This window comes from Leucopleurus acutus (assembly GCF_964270905.1).
Source record: "Leucopleurus acutus genome assembly, chromosome: 10".
Taxonomy (NCBI): domain Eukaryota; kingdom Metazoa; phylum Chordata; class Mammalia; order Artiodactyla; family Delphinidae; genus Leucopleurus; species Leucopleurus acutus.
Genome location: NC_139153.1, coordinates 23,991,674 through 24,007,801, shown reverse-complemented (window position 1 = coordinate 24,007,801; position 16,128 = coordinate 23,991,674). Strand labels below are relative to the sequence as shown.

At 43.5% G+C, this 16,128-nt stretch overlaps 1 protein-coding gene across 1 annotated transcript; it reads right to left on the bottom strand.

Moving 5' to 3' along the window:
* Positions 1 to 1,315: 1,315 nt before the first annotated feature.
* Positions 1,316 to 1,729, bottom strand: LOC309967479 (small ribosomal subunit protein eS26-like; the record flags this gene model as incomplete). The annotated part of the gene is made up of 1 exon (XM_082848146.1): positions 1,316 to 1,729. The coding sequence occupies one exon, from the start codon at positions 1,727 to 1,729 to the stop codon at positions 1,382 to 1,384; it is 348 nt and encodes a 115-aa protein (XP_082704272.1). The 3' UTR covers positions 1,316 to 1,381.
* Between the last annotated feature and the right edge of the window lie 14,399 nt (positions 1,730 to 16,128).

Below are 16,128 nucleotides of genomic sequence, written 5' to 3'. Positions count from 1 at the left end.
TCATCCTCAGGACATGGTGCAATCCAAACCGTGACTCAAGTGCAAGGGGACTGCTATCATCCAAAGAAAGACATTGCTAAAAGTAAAAGTGAGTGCAGTAGAAATTATGCCAGGGCAACGGATATATACAGAGGCTGTCCCAAGCAAATCAAGACATGGAGTCATGTGACCCCATGACTGGAGTCACAGACCCCAAACGCCCTGTGCTATCTGACCCCTGTCCACCTCCTCGGCCTCTTTTCATCTCCCTCAACCCTCTGCTCTCTGCTCCATCCAGGGTGGATTCCTTTTGTTCCATGTGCCTTGTCCCACTTCAGGGCCTTGATCCATCCTTCCTGTTGCACTTTCCCTCAGAGTCCTGCTCTGCCCAGGGAAGCTCTCTGTGGGTACCGTGATCATACTGGACCCCTTGTTTTATGTCCCAAGGACCAGAGGAGACAATCAAAATACGTAATCACTGCTGGGTAATGAATCAATGAACAATTGGATGCAAGAAATGAATAATCATCTCCCTTTGTCTTAGTTAGCTAGGGATGCTATAAAAAAATAGCATATTGGGTAGCGTAAGCAACAGAAATTAATTTTCTCACAGTTCTGGAGGCTAGAAGTCCAAGATCAGGGTGCCAGCATGGTTGGGTTCTGTTGAGAACCCTTTTCCTGGCTTGCAGACAGGCACCTTCTCGCTGTGTCCTCATGTGATGGAGAAAGCAAGAGTGAGCTCTCTGGTTTCTTCTAATAAGGGCACTAATCTCATCATGGGGGATCCACCCTCATGACCTCATACAAACCTAATTCCCTCCCAAAGGCCACATCTCCAAATACCCTTAGGGCTTCAACATGTGAATTTTGACGGGGACACAATTCACTCGATAGCACCCTGTATTTCTCTACATAAATTAAACTATACATTGAACAAATGTACTTACTGAGTGATATATTGCAGTACAAATTTCTCCAGTAATTTCGAAGTTACTTCTTAAAAACTATTTTGAAATAATTATAGATTCACAGGAAGTTGCAAAAATAATACAGAGAAGCCTGTGTCCCCTTCTTAGAGTTCCCTCCCATGGTAACATGTTACCAAACTCCAGTACAAAATCAAAGCCGGGGCACTGGTATTGGTGCAATTCACAGAACTTTTTCAGATTTACCAGTCTATGCACTTTGGAAATTTCTTTGAAAGAAAAAATAAAAATAATCCAGAGACTCATATTTATTTAAGCGACCAATTCCCAAAACCCACTGCCCTGGAATTCTGTCCCACGAGCAGACAGTTTGTGGGTGGAGAGTATGTGTGTGTAGCTTTTTTTTTAAAGTATAATTTCTACTTTATTGTCTTCCCAGGGAACAGTATTTCTTTAGTCTTTAAGGACTTAGCTCTTTACATGGGCTTTGGTGGAGGTCGTGGGGCAGCACCTGCAGGTCTAAATCGGGGGGGAGGTGTTTGGTCCTTCCGGGCTTCCCGAGAACAATTCCTGACTACCTTGCTGTGAATGGCACAAGTCACGCAGTAATGCAGTTTCACATACAGCTTGGGAAGCACATAGGCGTCGAAAACACTCGCTTCGGAAATGTCCCTGATGGCTGTGGCCTCTATGATGTTCCGAATGATGAACTTCTTAATGGCCTTATCCTTGGGCACACAACGGGCACAGCTGGTACAGCGGATAGGCTGCACGTGGCCGTGGCCCTTTTTGGCACAACCATTGTTCCTTCTTTTCTTGGTCATCTTGGAAGCGAGGAGGCGAAAGAGCTGTGTGTAGCTTTATGCAATTATACCAGACGTGTAGATTCACTTAACTACCACCACTATCAAAGCACAGGACTATTCCAGCACCACAAAGGTGTCTTGTGTTCTCCCTTTTATAGTAAGAGTCAGTTGATTTCTTCACCACTCCCACCCTGTCCCCAATTCTTGCAAGCATGAATTTGTTTTCTATCTCTGTAATTTTGTCATTTCGAGAATGTACTGTCAGTGGAATCAAATAGTATGTAATTTATTTAAAAATCACACAATTGGTATTGACATACACATACTACTAGATATAAAATGGGTAACTAATAAGAACCTACTGTATAGTACAGGGAACTCTCTTCAATTCTCTGTAATGACCTATATGGGAAAAGAAAGAGTGGATATATGTATATGCATAACTGACTCTGCTGTACAGCAGAAACTAACACAACACTGTAAATCAGCTGTACTCCAATAAAAAAGAAGGATGCTATCAAAGGAAAAAAAATAAAATAAACTCACACAGTATGTCACCTGAATTTTAAAAATAGTTGGTGTGGTCTGATCTCTGATGTGGACGCCACTCGCTAAATGTGTCCCTTCTGGGCTATGATTTGACAGAGGAATCCACATTGATGTTTTCCAACAACTTCCCCGTTACGTCAATAGTGGTGAGGTACCACCACTGGCCTGTTTTGTTTTGGTGAGGAACGCTACCTGCACATTCAGGTGGAGCGTGTTTGTGGATTCCAGAGCTTCCCATGTGGTCAGGAGAACCTCTGACAACAGTGGCACCTCCCAAGTCCCTTGTCTTGCTAGCTGTTCCCCATCCCCAGAGTAGGAGGTGGGCACTGTAACGCCACTCCAGGTCCTGTTCAGGCCCTGGACATCTCTGGATTACAGAAAGAAACTTATACCATTCACCAATCGGCATAGAAATTATTTCACCACTTTAACAATCTTCAGTTGTACTCGTACATTCCTTTTTTTTTTTTTTGCACAGGCTCTGGACGCACAGGCTCAGCGTCCATGGCTCATGGGCCCAGCCGCTCCACAGCATGTGGGATCTTCCCGGACCGGGGCATGAACCCGTGTCCCCTGCATCGGCAGGCGGACTCTCAACCACTGCGTCACCAGGGAAGCCCACATTCTTATTAAATACGACCTTTTTAATGTCCTGTTCCATGTCTGTCCTCTAAGCTCCTTGAAGTCGGGTGCCTCCTTGTACTTGTCATGTCACCAGCACCCACCTCCATTTTCAGTGCCTGAAAGTCACACAAAGCACTTTTGCCGAATGAATAAGTGGGAATCTGTTTTGTGAATGGCGTGTTGAATCGAAACTGATTTCTCTTGAGAAGAGACTATTCATTCCTTTCCCCAAAGATGCTTTCCCCTCAAATTCCACTGGATTTTTTTTTTTTTTGAATATCAAGAAAGAGGGGAATGTGCCAGCAGCTGCTAGTCTAAATGACCTAGTTATGGCGTTCACAATGCCTCCTGCCCTCCTGACTATTTTGAAATAAGCACAGGAAATTACGTAAATTGGCAATAAGAGTCCAACAGTTGGGATCGGGGAGGTATGCATATTTGCTTTTCCAATTTTCTGCTCCCCTACCAAGCGAACACGTGGAGCTTTGACCTTCCATATGTTTTTAATGCGTGTCGGAGATAAATGTTGCAACAAGTTGGAAGCAACAGGTTGAGTGCTCCCCCCGCCCTCCCTTACTCCATCTGAAGCTGCTTCAAGCAGGCTGTGGACCTGAGGGAGAGAGAGAACAACCTCCCACAGCACTAGGCCTCAGAAAGTTCTGGACTCCTATCCTCTTGAGTCATTTGTTCTGGAAATTCTCCTTGACTTGCGGGATTGGATTAGTGAACCCTCGCCCCCAGCACCCTGTGTTGACCTCTTCCGGCACCATTACGCTGTAGGGAATTCAGTCTGTCTCCCACATCTGGTTATAAACCCAAGGGAGGCTAGGGCCGTGTGCGTTTTCTTCTCCACCTTGTTCCCAGCTTATTATCTCATGCAGGGTAGGGGCGCAGTATTTGTCAGATGAATGAATGGATGATGAAAAGGGAAACGGGAGCGTTACTCAGAGCTTTAAGACAGTCTAAAAATCACCGGGACTTCTGGCACTCATATGATCTGGTTCTTATTGCAAGAATCAGCAGAGACCATTGTCACGCATCCTATAATTCAGTGGTTCTCAACTCTGTGCATTAGAATCACCGGGAGGATTTGTGCAAGGACAGATTGCCGGGCCCAGAGTTTCTGATTCCGTTTGTCAGGGGTGGGCCTTGAGATCTGCATGTCTAACACGTTTCCCGGTGATGCTGACGTTGCTGCTCTGGGACCACAGTGTGAGAACCACTTCGATAATAAACAGGGGAACTGTGCTGTAACTGCATTACTTTTTTTTTTTTTTTTTTTGTGGTACACGGGCCTCTCACTGCTGTGGCCTCTCCCATTGCAGAGCACAGGCTCCGGACGCGCAGGCTCAGCGGCCATGGCTCACGGGCCCAGCCGCTCCGCGGCATGCGGGATCCTCCTGGACTGGGGCATGAACCCGTGTCCCCGGCATCGGCAGGCGGACCCTCAACCACTGCGCCACCAGGGAAGCCCTGCATTACTTTTAACAATTAGATTTGCACTGCAGGATTTTAAAAAATGGCAGCATGGCTACTTATGATGGAAAATCAGCCTTATTAGCTGAAGTGTGATTCAAAGGACTTAGGAATCTGTATCTTTGACCATGTGGTAGACAGAGAGATGAGCCTTTCAGCAACATGCATTCCATATTTAAAAGGCATGTGGAGAAAAGAGCATGGGCTTCAGAGCCCGTGGGACCTGACTTTGAATTTCACTTCACTGCTGATCGGCTAGGAGACCTTGGGCAAGTTAACGTGCTGTCTTAGGGTCTCAGAATATCCATCTGGAAGGTGGGGATAGTAAAAGACTTTTCCAAGTTGCTAGAAGAAAGAGTAAAAAACAGAAAATACTCCTTCCTAGTCAAAGATTAACTGGATTATGAGACTAAAAATATTCAATTTGTATAGCAGGGGATATAATGCTTTTTTTTTGTTGCTAAAAATCTATTTTATTTTATTTTACTTTTATATCTTTATTGGATTATAATTGCTTTACAATGGTGTGTTAGTTTCTGCTGTACAACAAAGTGAGTCAGCTATGCATATACATATATCCCCACATTCCCTCCCTCGCACTCTCCCTATCCCACCCCTCTGGGTCCTCACAAAGCATCAAGCTGATCTCCCTGTGCTATGCAGCAGCTTCCCACTAGCCATCCATTTCACATTTGGTAGTGTATATATGTTAATGCTACTCTCTCACTTTGTCCCAGATTCCCCTTCCCCTCATGTGTCCTGAAGTCCGTTCTCTACGTCTGCATCTTCATTCCTGCCCTGCCACTAGAACTTATTTGGCTCCTGAGTTTTAGGTAGCAAGGATTTTATTGGAAAATTTATCTCAACTTATTTGGTTATTGAGCTTAGATAGTGAGAGTTTAGATAGAGAAGGATATTTGTACAAGTAAAGAGACTTTTTATAGAGTAGATGCTCAAAAAATGATAGGTACACAGGTATACCTCAGAGATATTGTGGAGTTGGTGCCAGACCACCACATTTGTTTTTTTTTTTTTGCGGTACGCGGGCCTCTCACTGTTGGAGCCTCTCCCGTTGCGGAGCACAGGCTCCAGACGCGCAGGCTCAGCGGCCATGGCTCACGGGCCCAGCCGCTCCGCGGCATGTGGGATCTTCCCGGACCGGGGCACGAACCCGCGTCCCTGCATCGGCAGGCGGACTCCCAACCACTGCGCCACCAGGGAAGCCCAGACCACCACATTAAAATGAGTGTTGTGATAAGCAAGTCACACAGATTTTTTGGTTTCCCAGTGCATATAAAAGTTGTATTTACAATATACCGTAGTCTACTAAGTATGCATTAAGTCTAAAACCAAAAAATAACATACCTTAATTTAAAAATACCTTGTTGCTAAAAAATGCTAGCCATCCTCTGAGCCTTCAGTGAGTCATAGTGATAACATCAAAGATCACTGATTGCAGATCACCAAAACAAATACAATAATAATTAAAGAGTTTGAAATATTGCAAGAGTCACCAAAATGTGAAACCAAGACCCGAAGTGAGCAAATGCTGTTGGAAAAAATGGAGCCAATGGGCTTGTTTGTTGCAGGGTTGCCACAAACCTTCAGTTTGTAAGAAATGCAATCACTGTGAAATGAAATAAAGCAAAGTGCAATAAAACGATATATGCCTGTAATAGAAAACTGAATGCAAGAGAATAATGTATGCATAAGAAAGTGGATAAATCATATGGGGAAGATCTTCATTACCTGAGTATTCATTATTTGAGAACCTGCAGGTAGCAAGTTGTGAACAGAAGCTGAGATCATGGTAGCATGGAAAATATCCACCAATGACACAACTGTTTCAAAATTAGTTTCTACTCAAATCCTTCCTTAGCATCTATTTTGCTCACTAGGTCATAGTCTTAGCTGGTTCCCCTAGCTGTCCATCGGGTGCCCACCTAACAAACAAGCAAACACAATGAAAATCTACTGGAAAGTGAACAGCAAATCTTACAAATAGCACAAGATTTCACAAAGTTGATGAAAAAATGTTAGAAAACTATTTGAGTCGTGTAGAAAGAAGGATCTAGCAGAGTTAGACAAATGTACACCTGAAGAAGAAAAAATCCAAAACGATGATGTTTTAGTGTTTTCAAAAGATAATTATTTGGCTATCAAAGGATTGTGAGAGGCCCCGAGGAAATGAAGAAGCTCCCAAATATTTTTGCACGGTGAACTCTCTTTTTGATAAAACTGCTAAAGTCAAACAGGAAGGGATGCGACTGTATTAATGTTAGCATATATTTTGTCAGAAACATGATGTCAAAAAAACCCTCACATGATTCGTGCTTTTTGTAAGAATCACTATATACAATTATGACCCCAGTCAAGGATCCGCAAACTATAGCTGGAGGACCAAATCTGGCTCACCACCTGATTTTGTAAATAAATATTGGAGCACAGCAATGCCATTGGTTTACTTATTGTCCATGGCTGCTTATACACTACAGTTGAAGCCTTGAGTAGCCACAGAAGAGATCTCATTGCCCACAAAGCCCCAAATACTATCTGGCCCTTTACAGAAAAAATTTGCTGACTCCTGACCTAACTTTTCTTTTCCAAATAAACTTTTCCTCTTTATTTTTACTTTTATTTTTTAAAGACTCTTCTAATAACCACCCCCCAACTCTTTACAATGGCATTTTGATTTCCAAGTTGATTTAGCCTAGATGATGCCCGCCCCACCCCCGCTTCTCCTCCCCAAAGTATCCTTAGCTGATGAGGCCTCTCTGTAATTCAAGACAAAACGTAACTGTTCATAAAGATAAATCATTGCTGGTTCCTAATTTAAGAGGGCTCGAAACCAGACTAACACTGTTTGAATCGCAGTACTATACTTCCTAGCTGTGTGAGCTAGCTTTTCGACGTCTGGGTCTCAGTTTCCTCCTCTGTCAAATGGAGATAACAGCATTAACCTTGCTCAGTTAGTGAACTAAAACAAGATAGTGAAGGTCAGGTTCTTACCCCATCCCTGGCACACTGTACGCACACACAACGGTAGCTGTTGTGCTTTCTATGGGACTAATTTCTCTCTGGTTTGGAACGGCAATTTACGCAGCCTGGATCCTGAGCTCTGAGTTCCTCCAGGCATTCTCTGAGTTGCTTGCTGTAGGCCCCCCTCTAGCACACCGGTTTTATAAAGCCCTGCTAGGAGTGGAAGCAAGTCTTTACCAAGCCAACCAGTCTGTTCTGTTGGAAAGAGTAAGGGATGAGTGAAGAATTTGTCTTCACTTTTAAAGGTGTTTCCTTTAGTCAATGGATGTCATAAATAATCTGCAGCAGCAGCTGGGAAGAAACTTTTCACAACAAGCCGACTCCAGCAGGGAGAGTCAGCCCAACACAGCTTGCATATAAATACTCCCAGATGCTCTGACTTCAAGAGGGGCGGCATTTTGTCATCAGGAGAAGTGGACAAACATGACAGCGGTACAGCAGTGATGGTAATGAGGGTGGTAATCAACAGGCCAGGGGAGAGCAAGATGATTTCCTGACTAGACCATGGATGAGGAACAATACTGGCTTTATTCCTCCAGACCTCGTCCTAGTTTGCAATACTTGCAGGAACAATCCTCGTTATGCTGTCCTGGTAAGCAGCTTCGAAATCAACATCCCACGATCCCACCTCTTTGTATTCATGCCTTTGTTTAACCCCCCGCCCCTGAGTGTGGAAGTGGAGCTAGTGACTTGCTTCTAACCAACGGCAAAGATGATGGGACATGACTTCTGCAATTAGGTTACAAATGTGTCTAGCGTCCGTCTTGCCAGCAGACTCTCTCTACTGCCCTCTCACCTTGTTCATTTTCATGAAACAAGCTGCCACAGGGAGAGACCCGCATGTCAAGGAACTAAGGCCCAACAACCCTCCAGGAACCGAATCCTGCCGACAACCATGGACATGAGTGCAGAAGCAGATGCTTCACCAGTTGAGCCTTCAGATGAAACCCCAGTCCTGCCTGACATTTTGATTCTAGCTGTGAGCCACCCCGAAGCAGAAGGCTCAATTCAGGCACGCCCAGATTCCTGACCCACGCTAACCGTGGGATAATAAACATGGGTTCTCTGAAGCCACTGTGTTTTAGGGTAGTTTGTTATTCAGCAGTAGATTACTAATACAGAGTTCATGCTTAAAGTTAAAAAGTAAATGAATGTACATTTCTGCTGAGGGTTGGTGATGAGTTAGATTGTCACTTGGTTGGTTTTCTCTTAGTTTGAATTCATCTAACACTGTGTCCATAGATTAATCTGCCTGAGGCATACCTCTGATATTGCTATTCCCCTATTTAAAAACCTTCATTGACTTTCACTGACGGAAGGAAAGAAGGTCTACTTTTCCAGGTGGTGTTCAAGGCTCCCCTGTGTATCTGTTTTCTACCAGCTGCTAGAATGATCTTCCTAAAACACCAATTAGCACATGTCACTCTTGCACTTAAAACTCTTTGTTGGAGTCCTGCTACCAACCAGATTAAATCTGTGTCCCACAACATGGCAATCAAGGCTTGCCAGGATCCGACTCCCCTACCTTTCTGCCTCACACTTAATGCTCAGCAACACAGAACGGATGGTCCTATGCAGCCAGCCCGTGCATTGTGCCATCTTCTGTCCCCTTCTCTCCTCCCCCCATCTTCAAGCACATGCTTTCTCTTAACCTCCAGTGCCTTTCTCCTCTCTGGAAAGTTTATACTTAAAGATTCAGCTCTGATGATCTGTGTAATCAAGAGGAAAAACAAAGAACCCCAAACACACTCGTTTGTTTGGATCTGCATAGATGGTCTTTGGAAGGATCCAGAAGAAACCAGTTGTTGTCCTGGGGGTGAGGTGGGGTGGGTATTCAGTAGGCTTGAGGGATAGAGGTTGAGAGAGAGAATTTTCACAGTATATCCTTCGGTACCTCTGTAATTTTCTAGCATATGAATATATTGACCTATTCAAGCACCAAATAAAACAATTACAAGGAAGGAAAAAACGTTAATTTCTTGACTCATCCTTGCTGAGAAGCCTTCCCTGATTTTCTCAAACTGAGTTAATTGTGGGATGACTTGCTTATGTATCTGTCAACCCCTCTAAGTATCTGAGTTCCTAGGATCATCCCTTATTCATTCTTTATCCCTGTCCCCCACTGTCTAGTGCAGTGCCTGCTACTTCATGGTTCCTCAAAATAGCTGAGGAATAAAAGAGCTATACTTCCTCACCACTCCCCAGGCAGACTGAACTAGTAACTCCCTCCCTGTGGGCTCTGGACTTTCCTGCCTCTGGGCTGTGGCCGCTACCGTTCCCTCTGCCTACATTTTCTTTTCCCCCACTATCTCATTTTTGAATTCTCCTTATCTTTCGAGGCCCAGCTCAGATCTCACCACAGGAAGTCATCTTCTCTTTCTCTGATGTCCTATAGCATGACTGAGGATTTTTATAACTTTTCCTTTTATATCCAGGGTTGGCAAACTACAGCCTGTGGGCCATATGTGGCCCATGCCTGTTTCTGTAAATAAGGATGCCCATTCTTTTACGTATTACCTTTGGCTACTTTCCTTTACAATGGCAGAGTTGAGTAGTCCCAACAGAGACCCCAAAGGCCTGCAAAGCCAAAGATATTTACTATCTAGCCCTTTACAGGAAAAGCTCGTTGACCTCTGATTTATAACTTATTTATGTCTATAGACTCTTCTGCTCATTAAGACCCAAACTTGGACAGAACTCTGTGTTGGATCCAGCCAAATTCATTACCCTGGCAAAAGGCTGCCCACTCCCCCTCAGAGCCTGCTAAGGACAATCCCATGGAGACCTTCCCTACCCCCAGAGCTCTGCACATCCTTTCCTGTCTCAGGTTGGAATGTGCTCTCCCACCCTGCCTGGAACTCAGCTCACCCCTGAATGGCTTCCTATTGCTCTCCTAGTCACACCCAAGTTCTCTGATCAGAGAGGCCTTCCTGGACTACCTGATCTAGGTAGTACCACTGCTAGTCTCTGTTGCAACGCTGGGCATTCTTACGTGAGAGTACTGCAAACTGTAATTATTTTTATTTATTAAATTTTCTCTCTCTCCTAGTGGACCATGAGCTCCTTAGGGTAGGCTCCGTATCTATCTAGTTTCCCCACTGTATTTGCAGTGTCTCAAACAGTGGCTGTCACACACTGGGTAAGGACTGTAGGAAATACTACTTATTGACTGACTAAACAGATGAATAAATGAATACGTCTTCATCTCCATCAAAGTGACTACCTGAGTGTTTAATAGGCACTCAAAACTATTTGTTGAATGAATGAATAATGTAAGAGAGGACGTTTAATCATGATAACACTAACAGATGAAAGTAACTCATTGCATGGTTCTCTTGACCTTTTAATATCAGCTCGTGGAAAAGAACAGCTTCCTCCAGCTTCATTTAAATTATTCAGGATAAAGGAAAGGAAGTAGGCTCTCGAGGGACACAGTAGAATATCCTCTGATCGTGTGTGTGTGTGTGTGTGTGTGTGTGTGTGTGTGTGTGTGTGTGTGTGTGTGCGCGCGTGAGAGAGAGAAAAAGAGAGAGAGAGAGAGAGAGAGACATCAGCCTGTAGGTCTAGCTCTCAGTCAAGCTGCTGTCCACAGGCTGGGGGAACAGGGGAATGGACACCACAAATACGCTGCCAGTGGACTGCAAAATCTGTTTTTCCTCAAAACCAGCAGTTCAGAAGTTGGAATACTCATTCAGTATGGTTTTTAAAGCAATGCTCTTTGGGATCATTAAACTGATGCATGCATTGCAAAGAATTTAAAAGCTAAAGAAACTGTAAACAAGAAAATAAAAATTACCCTTAATTTCGCCATCATGGTTGTCTATTTTTTTCTTACTTACTGTATTCGTGTTTTAGATTCCTTCCCTACCTCCCTTTCTCCTTTCTCTCTCTCTCGCTGTCTCTGTCTGTCTGCGTCTCTCTCTCTCTCTCTCTCTCTCTCTCTCTCTCTCTCACACACACACACACACACACACACACACAGGGGATCCATTTAGCATTCTATCCTGAACATTATCTCTTTAACATTAAATGTGTTTTGTACCTCAATTATGCCTCTATAAAAAACAAGACAAATTCAATGTGTTTTGACAACATTTAAAAAAACTGTATACTATTCCAGTTAATCTACCCCAGTCACTTGTATCAGTTGTATTTATTTACTGCTACTAACAGTCTACAACTAATATATAATTCTACAATGAACAAGTTTAGTAACTTTGCATTTCCTTTAAGTAGGTTTACAGGTGTGGCATTATTGGCTAAAAGAGTATAGAATTTTAAAATATTGTGGACAGGTACAGCCATATTAATTGTGTGGGACTGATACAGGTCCACAGTCTTAACTCCATTCACATCTATTTTACCACACCCTCGTCATGGATTTTCACCAAAATGATTACATTGTTAACAAATAATACTTTTATATTTCATTAGAGACTATTAATTAAAACATATTTACCATTTATAGCTCTTTTTCTATAAATTTATTTTCCCTATTCACGTATGTCTTTTGGAGCTTAAAAATTCAATCAAATTTATAACAATTATTGATATCATCTACGTGCTTGATTATACTTCCAATCAGAGGTAATATTTTAAGTATAATATACAAGAGTCGTTGCATGTAAATAATCCAGCTGGAATACACGACCAAAATAAAAGTTTCTACATTAACAGCTCACTTACCCTTGGCTGATTTACTGATCCTTTTGAACTCTCTGGGGTATGGAGCACCTGGATAGAAACAAAAGAATGGATCTGAGAAGCCCAGACGAGGATCCAGGACCAGGCTCTAAGGCAACGATCCTCAAGGTCTGGTGCAAAGCCAAAACACAACAAAGTTACCTGGTGGAGGTTGCGCCTTACCCCACGCTCGCCAAATCAGATGATCTTGTTGTCAAAGCCCAAGAATCTGCCTTTTAACAAGGATCCTGCAATTCAGGAATGGCTTTCTTCTTTTCCCTGACTCTGTTGTGCTTTACCCCCAGTCTAGTGGGCCTGATATGGTACACGTATTCTGAGCAAGATGGCCCTTATTCACACAGAATCCTGACAAGGGGGACTTGCCACAAGACACGTTTTTCCTCTTTGGATACGAGACCCTGACTATACTCAGAGAAGGACCATGTGTCCTAGAAATATAGGTGAATACAATACCCGAAGGATAATCTTTGGTTTGAGAATCTATGAAGATGATATCGACTCCCCTCCTCCTGCCCATGAGCAAGGCTGGTCGTTGACTTAGGGGTGGAGCCCCACTGGGGTGGGGGTTGGAGTGGGGTGTGATGGGTAAGCAGAGCTCCTAAAGTAAGGTGGAGACAAACCCTGGATAAGAAGCCAAAGGCTGGCTGGAGGAAAGAGGAGACAAGGCCCCAGAGAAATTCTGTGAGTAATATAGGCAGAGGGAAAGCGTTTTTCTGAGCAATATTCTTCAAACGTTGCTGCTCACGTGACCCCTAAAATGTTTCTGGAACATTATTTATCCCTCACCTGTGTTATTATGACAATTACTTTTATTTGTACTTAATTGGTCAAAACAACAAATATATTATAAATATTATAAATTTTGGTAAGTAATTACAAAACACAAGAATTAAAATTTTAATGGAAGTGTGTATCTTAAATGAGATTGAGCTTTTCTCTCCTATTAACTCTGGAATATTTCTTATTGTCCAAATGAGACAGAATTCAGCATCAATTTCACTCTTTTTTTTCCCCCTTTTAATCACAATTGTAAGTACTGAAAAACTGTTCACATAAGTAGATGGAAATGGAAAGAGTTTTGTTACAGCAACATCACTCAATTCTTTTTATTTATTTATTAATTTTTGGCTGCTTTGGGTTTTCGTTGCTGTGCGCAGGCTTTCTCTAGTTGCGGCGAGCAGGGTCTACTCTTCGTTGCGGTGTGCGGGCTTCTCACTGCGGTGACTTCTCTTGTTGCAGAGCATGGGCTCTAGGTGCGTGGGCTTCAGTAGTTGTGGCTCACGGGCTCTAGAGCACAGGCTCGGTAGTTGTGGCGCACGGGCTCAGGTGCTCCGCGGCATGCGGGATCCTCCTGGGCCAGGGATCGAACCCGTGTCCCCTGCATTGGCAGGCAGGTTCTCAACAACTGCACCACGAGGGAAGTCCCCACTCAATTCTTTAAACTCTTCCAAGTTATTTGTCAGAAATTATACGGTGATCTATCATCAAAAATTATTTTTTAATGCTCTACCAACTGACAACTCCATCAGATCCTTCTTCAAGTTTGTTGAAAGCAAAGAATTGAGAAGGGTTTGTAACCCAATCACTAGAATCATTCATTTTCTCAACACTATCAGCTAGATTTTGAGTCACTCCTTTGTTTGGAGTCCTGGATTTTTTACCCTGGAGGAACGCATCACAGTAAGATTCAGATGGGCGAGAGGTGGGCCTTTCTTTGATAAAAGGGGAAAAAGGCAGCCGTGAAAGGGGAAGTGGGAGAGGGGACCAGCTGGGGCCCATGGCACAAGCCCAGGTACATCCTTCTCTTTGTGTCTGTGGTGTGTTGGAGTAGGTGTCCCCAGGACTTTGCAGTTTGAAGCTCTGGCAGGAGAACCAGCATGGCACACACATGTTCTCAGAGCAGTTTTAGATGCATCTAGAAAGGAACTGACAATCTGGAAATTATTCCTTTAAAACTATTCGTGCAAAGTTGCCCTTAAAAATCTTTGTGGCAAGTATCCGAGAAATAACAGATTCCAGCAAGAATCATCAATGGAGGCTAGAACTGGTGCGGAACAGGACAAAGTATCTCCCCACAAAACATAACTTATCACTAAATACAAAATACTTATAAATTAGAGAAAGTGGCAAACACTATATATGGACAAGTAGTGGGTCCCTATGGATAGAATGCCCTGAGAAAAGCAGAGCATCATTTCTCTGATATTTCCACCTGAAAAGCATACCCTGAACCTCATCTTGGGGAAACATTTAGACAAACCCAAGTGGAGGGATGTTCTACAGAGTAATTGGCCTGTACTCTTCAAAAATGTCCAGACACAAAAGGTGAGGGAGTACTGAGGAACTGTCCCAAATGGAAGGACACTAAAAAGATTTGAAAGCTAAATGCACCACATGACCACGATTGGATCTGGATCTGTAAAGGGCATTATTGGGTTAATGGGTGAAATGCAAAAGAGGTCTGTGGATTAGAAAGCATGATTGTTTCATGGCTGTACTATGACTATGTAGGAGAGGGCCTTTAGTTTTAGGAAAGAGACATTGGCGTATTAAGGGATAACAGGTGTCATCTCTGCAGGGTACTTTTATATGGCTCTGGAAAAATGTAAGTACACATATTCAGGGAGGGATAACTAAAACATGAGGAACCTGAATGAAGAGTATGCAGGAACTCACTGTACTACTGTTGAAGTTTTTCTGAAAGTTTGAATTCCTGTTTTATTTTATTTTATGGCCGCCCTGTGCAGCTTGCGAGATCTTAGTTCCCCGACTAGGGATTGAACTCTCGTCCACAGCAGTGAAAGCACGGGGTCTTAATTGCTAGACTGCCAGAGAATTCCCTGAAATTATTTTAAAATAAATCATTAAAAAGTCTTACTTTCTTGGGGGACTGCAATCCCCCAGTTTGGAGATCATCATTCCTTTTAGAAGCCCCATAGACAAAGATAAAGGCTTTAGGAGTCCAAAGCCAGTGTGGACACACACAAAAGGATTCATTAAAAATAAGGAGGTCCTCACTGTGTAGTAGGAGTAAAATATGCAGAGATATGTGATGAGTCTCAAAGAAGGGGGAGTAGAGAAGTTCCTTTGCACATGGGTAATGAGATTTTATATTTATGCAAAGGGGGTGTATGTGTGAAGAAAGGTTGAAAAACGCTGCTACAGACATTACCAGGACACCCCCAAATCTTACAGGCATAAGACAGAGACAAAGGATAGGTCATAGCATCTGATGTCCATCTCTGGTACTTTTCATTGATTAAAATGATGATAACTCTTGTTCAGTATAGCCAAGGGAGTAACCTCCATCCTGATCAGGAGTGGATTCTTCTAGTGTGTGTCCAACCATAATATGATCTGATCTCAGAGGGCTCTTGCATGAGGTGATGTGCATTTCTTTTTTTTTTTGTGGTACGCGGGCCTCTCACTGCTGTGGCCTCTCCCGTTGCGGAGCACAGGCTCCGGATGTGCAGGCCCAGCGGCCATGGCTCACGGGCCTAGCTGCTCCGCGGCATGTGGGATCTTCCCGGACTGGGGCACAAACCCGTGTCCCCTGCATCGGCAGGCGGACTCTCAACCACTGCGCCACCAGGGAAGCCCTGATGTGCATTTCTTGATTCTTGGTCCTTACCATGAAATATTTGCCTCTAAGACTTTATCAGTTGATTTCTGTTAACAGCTTTGCTTCCTTCTCATTGACTTGGAAACGATGGTTATTGTTGTGCCATGTCGTAGTTCTCTTTCTAACTACAGTCTCTGTTTCTGTCTAGATCCTTGACCTCAATATTTTCTCCGCTGCAATGACTTGGAACATTACTGTTTAAATAAGAGACGGCAAGTTGGCTTTATCTCACCAACTGATTGGTAATAGGCCTCTTGGAGTCGTCCACTAGGTAGGATTTTGAAACTTTTTCTGCGCTCAGTGGGAGAGCGCGCCATGATTGATGAATGATGTTTGCTATGGCCTCTGAAAGCAATACAATGTTATGTTTGGTATGTGGGGTAAGCAGCCTCTGCAGGAGTCC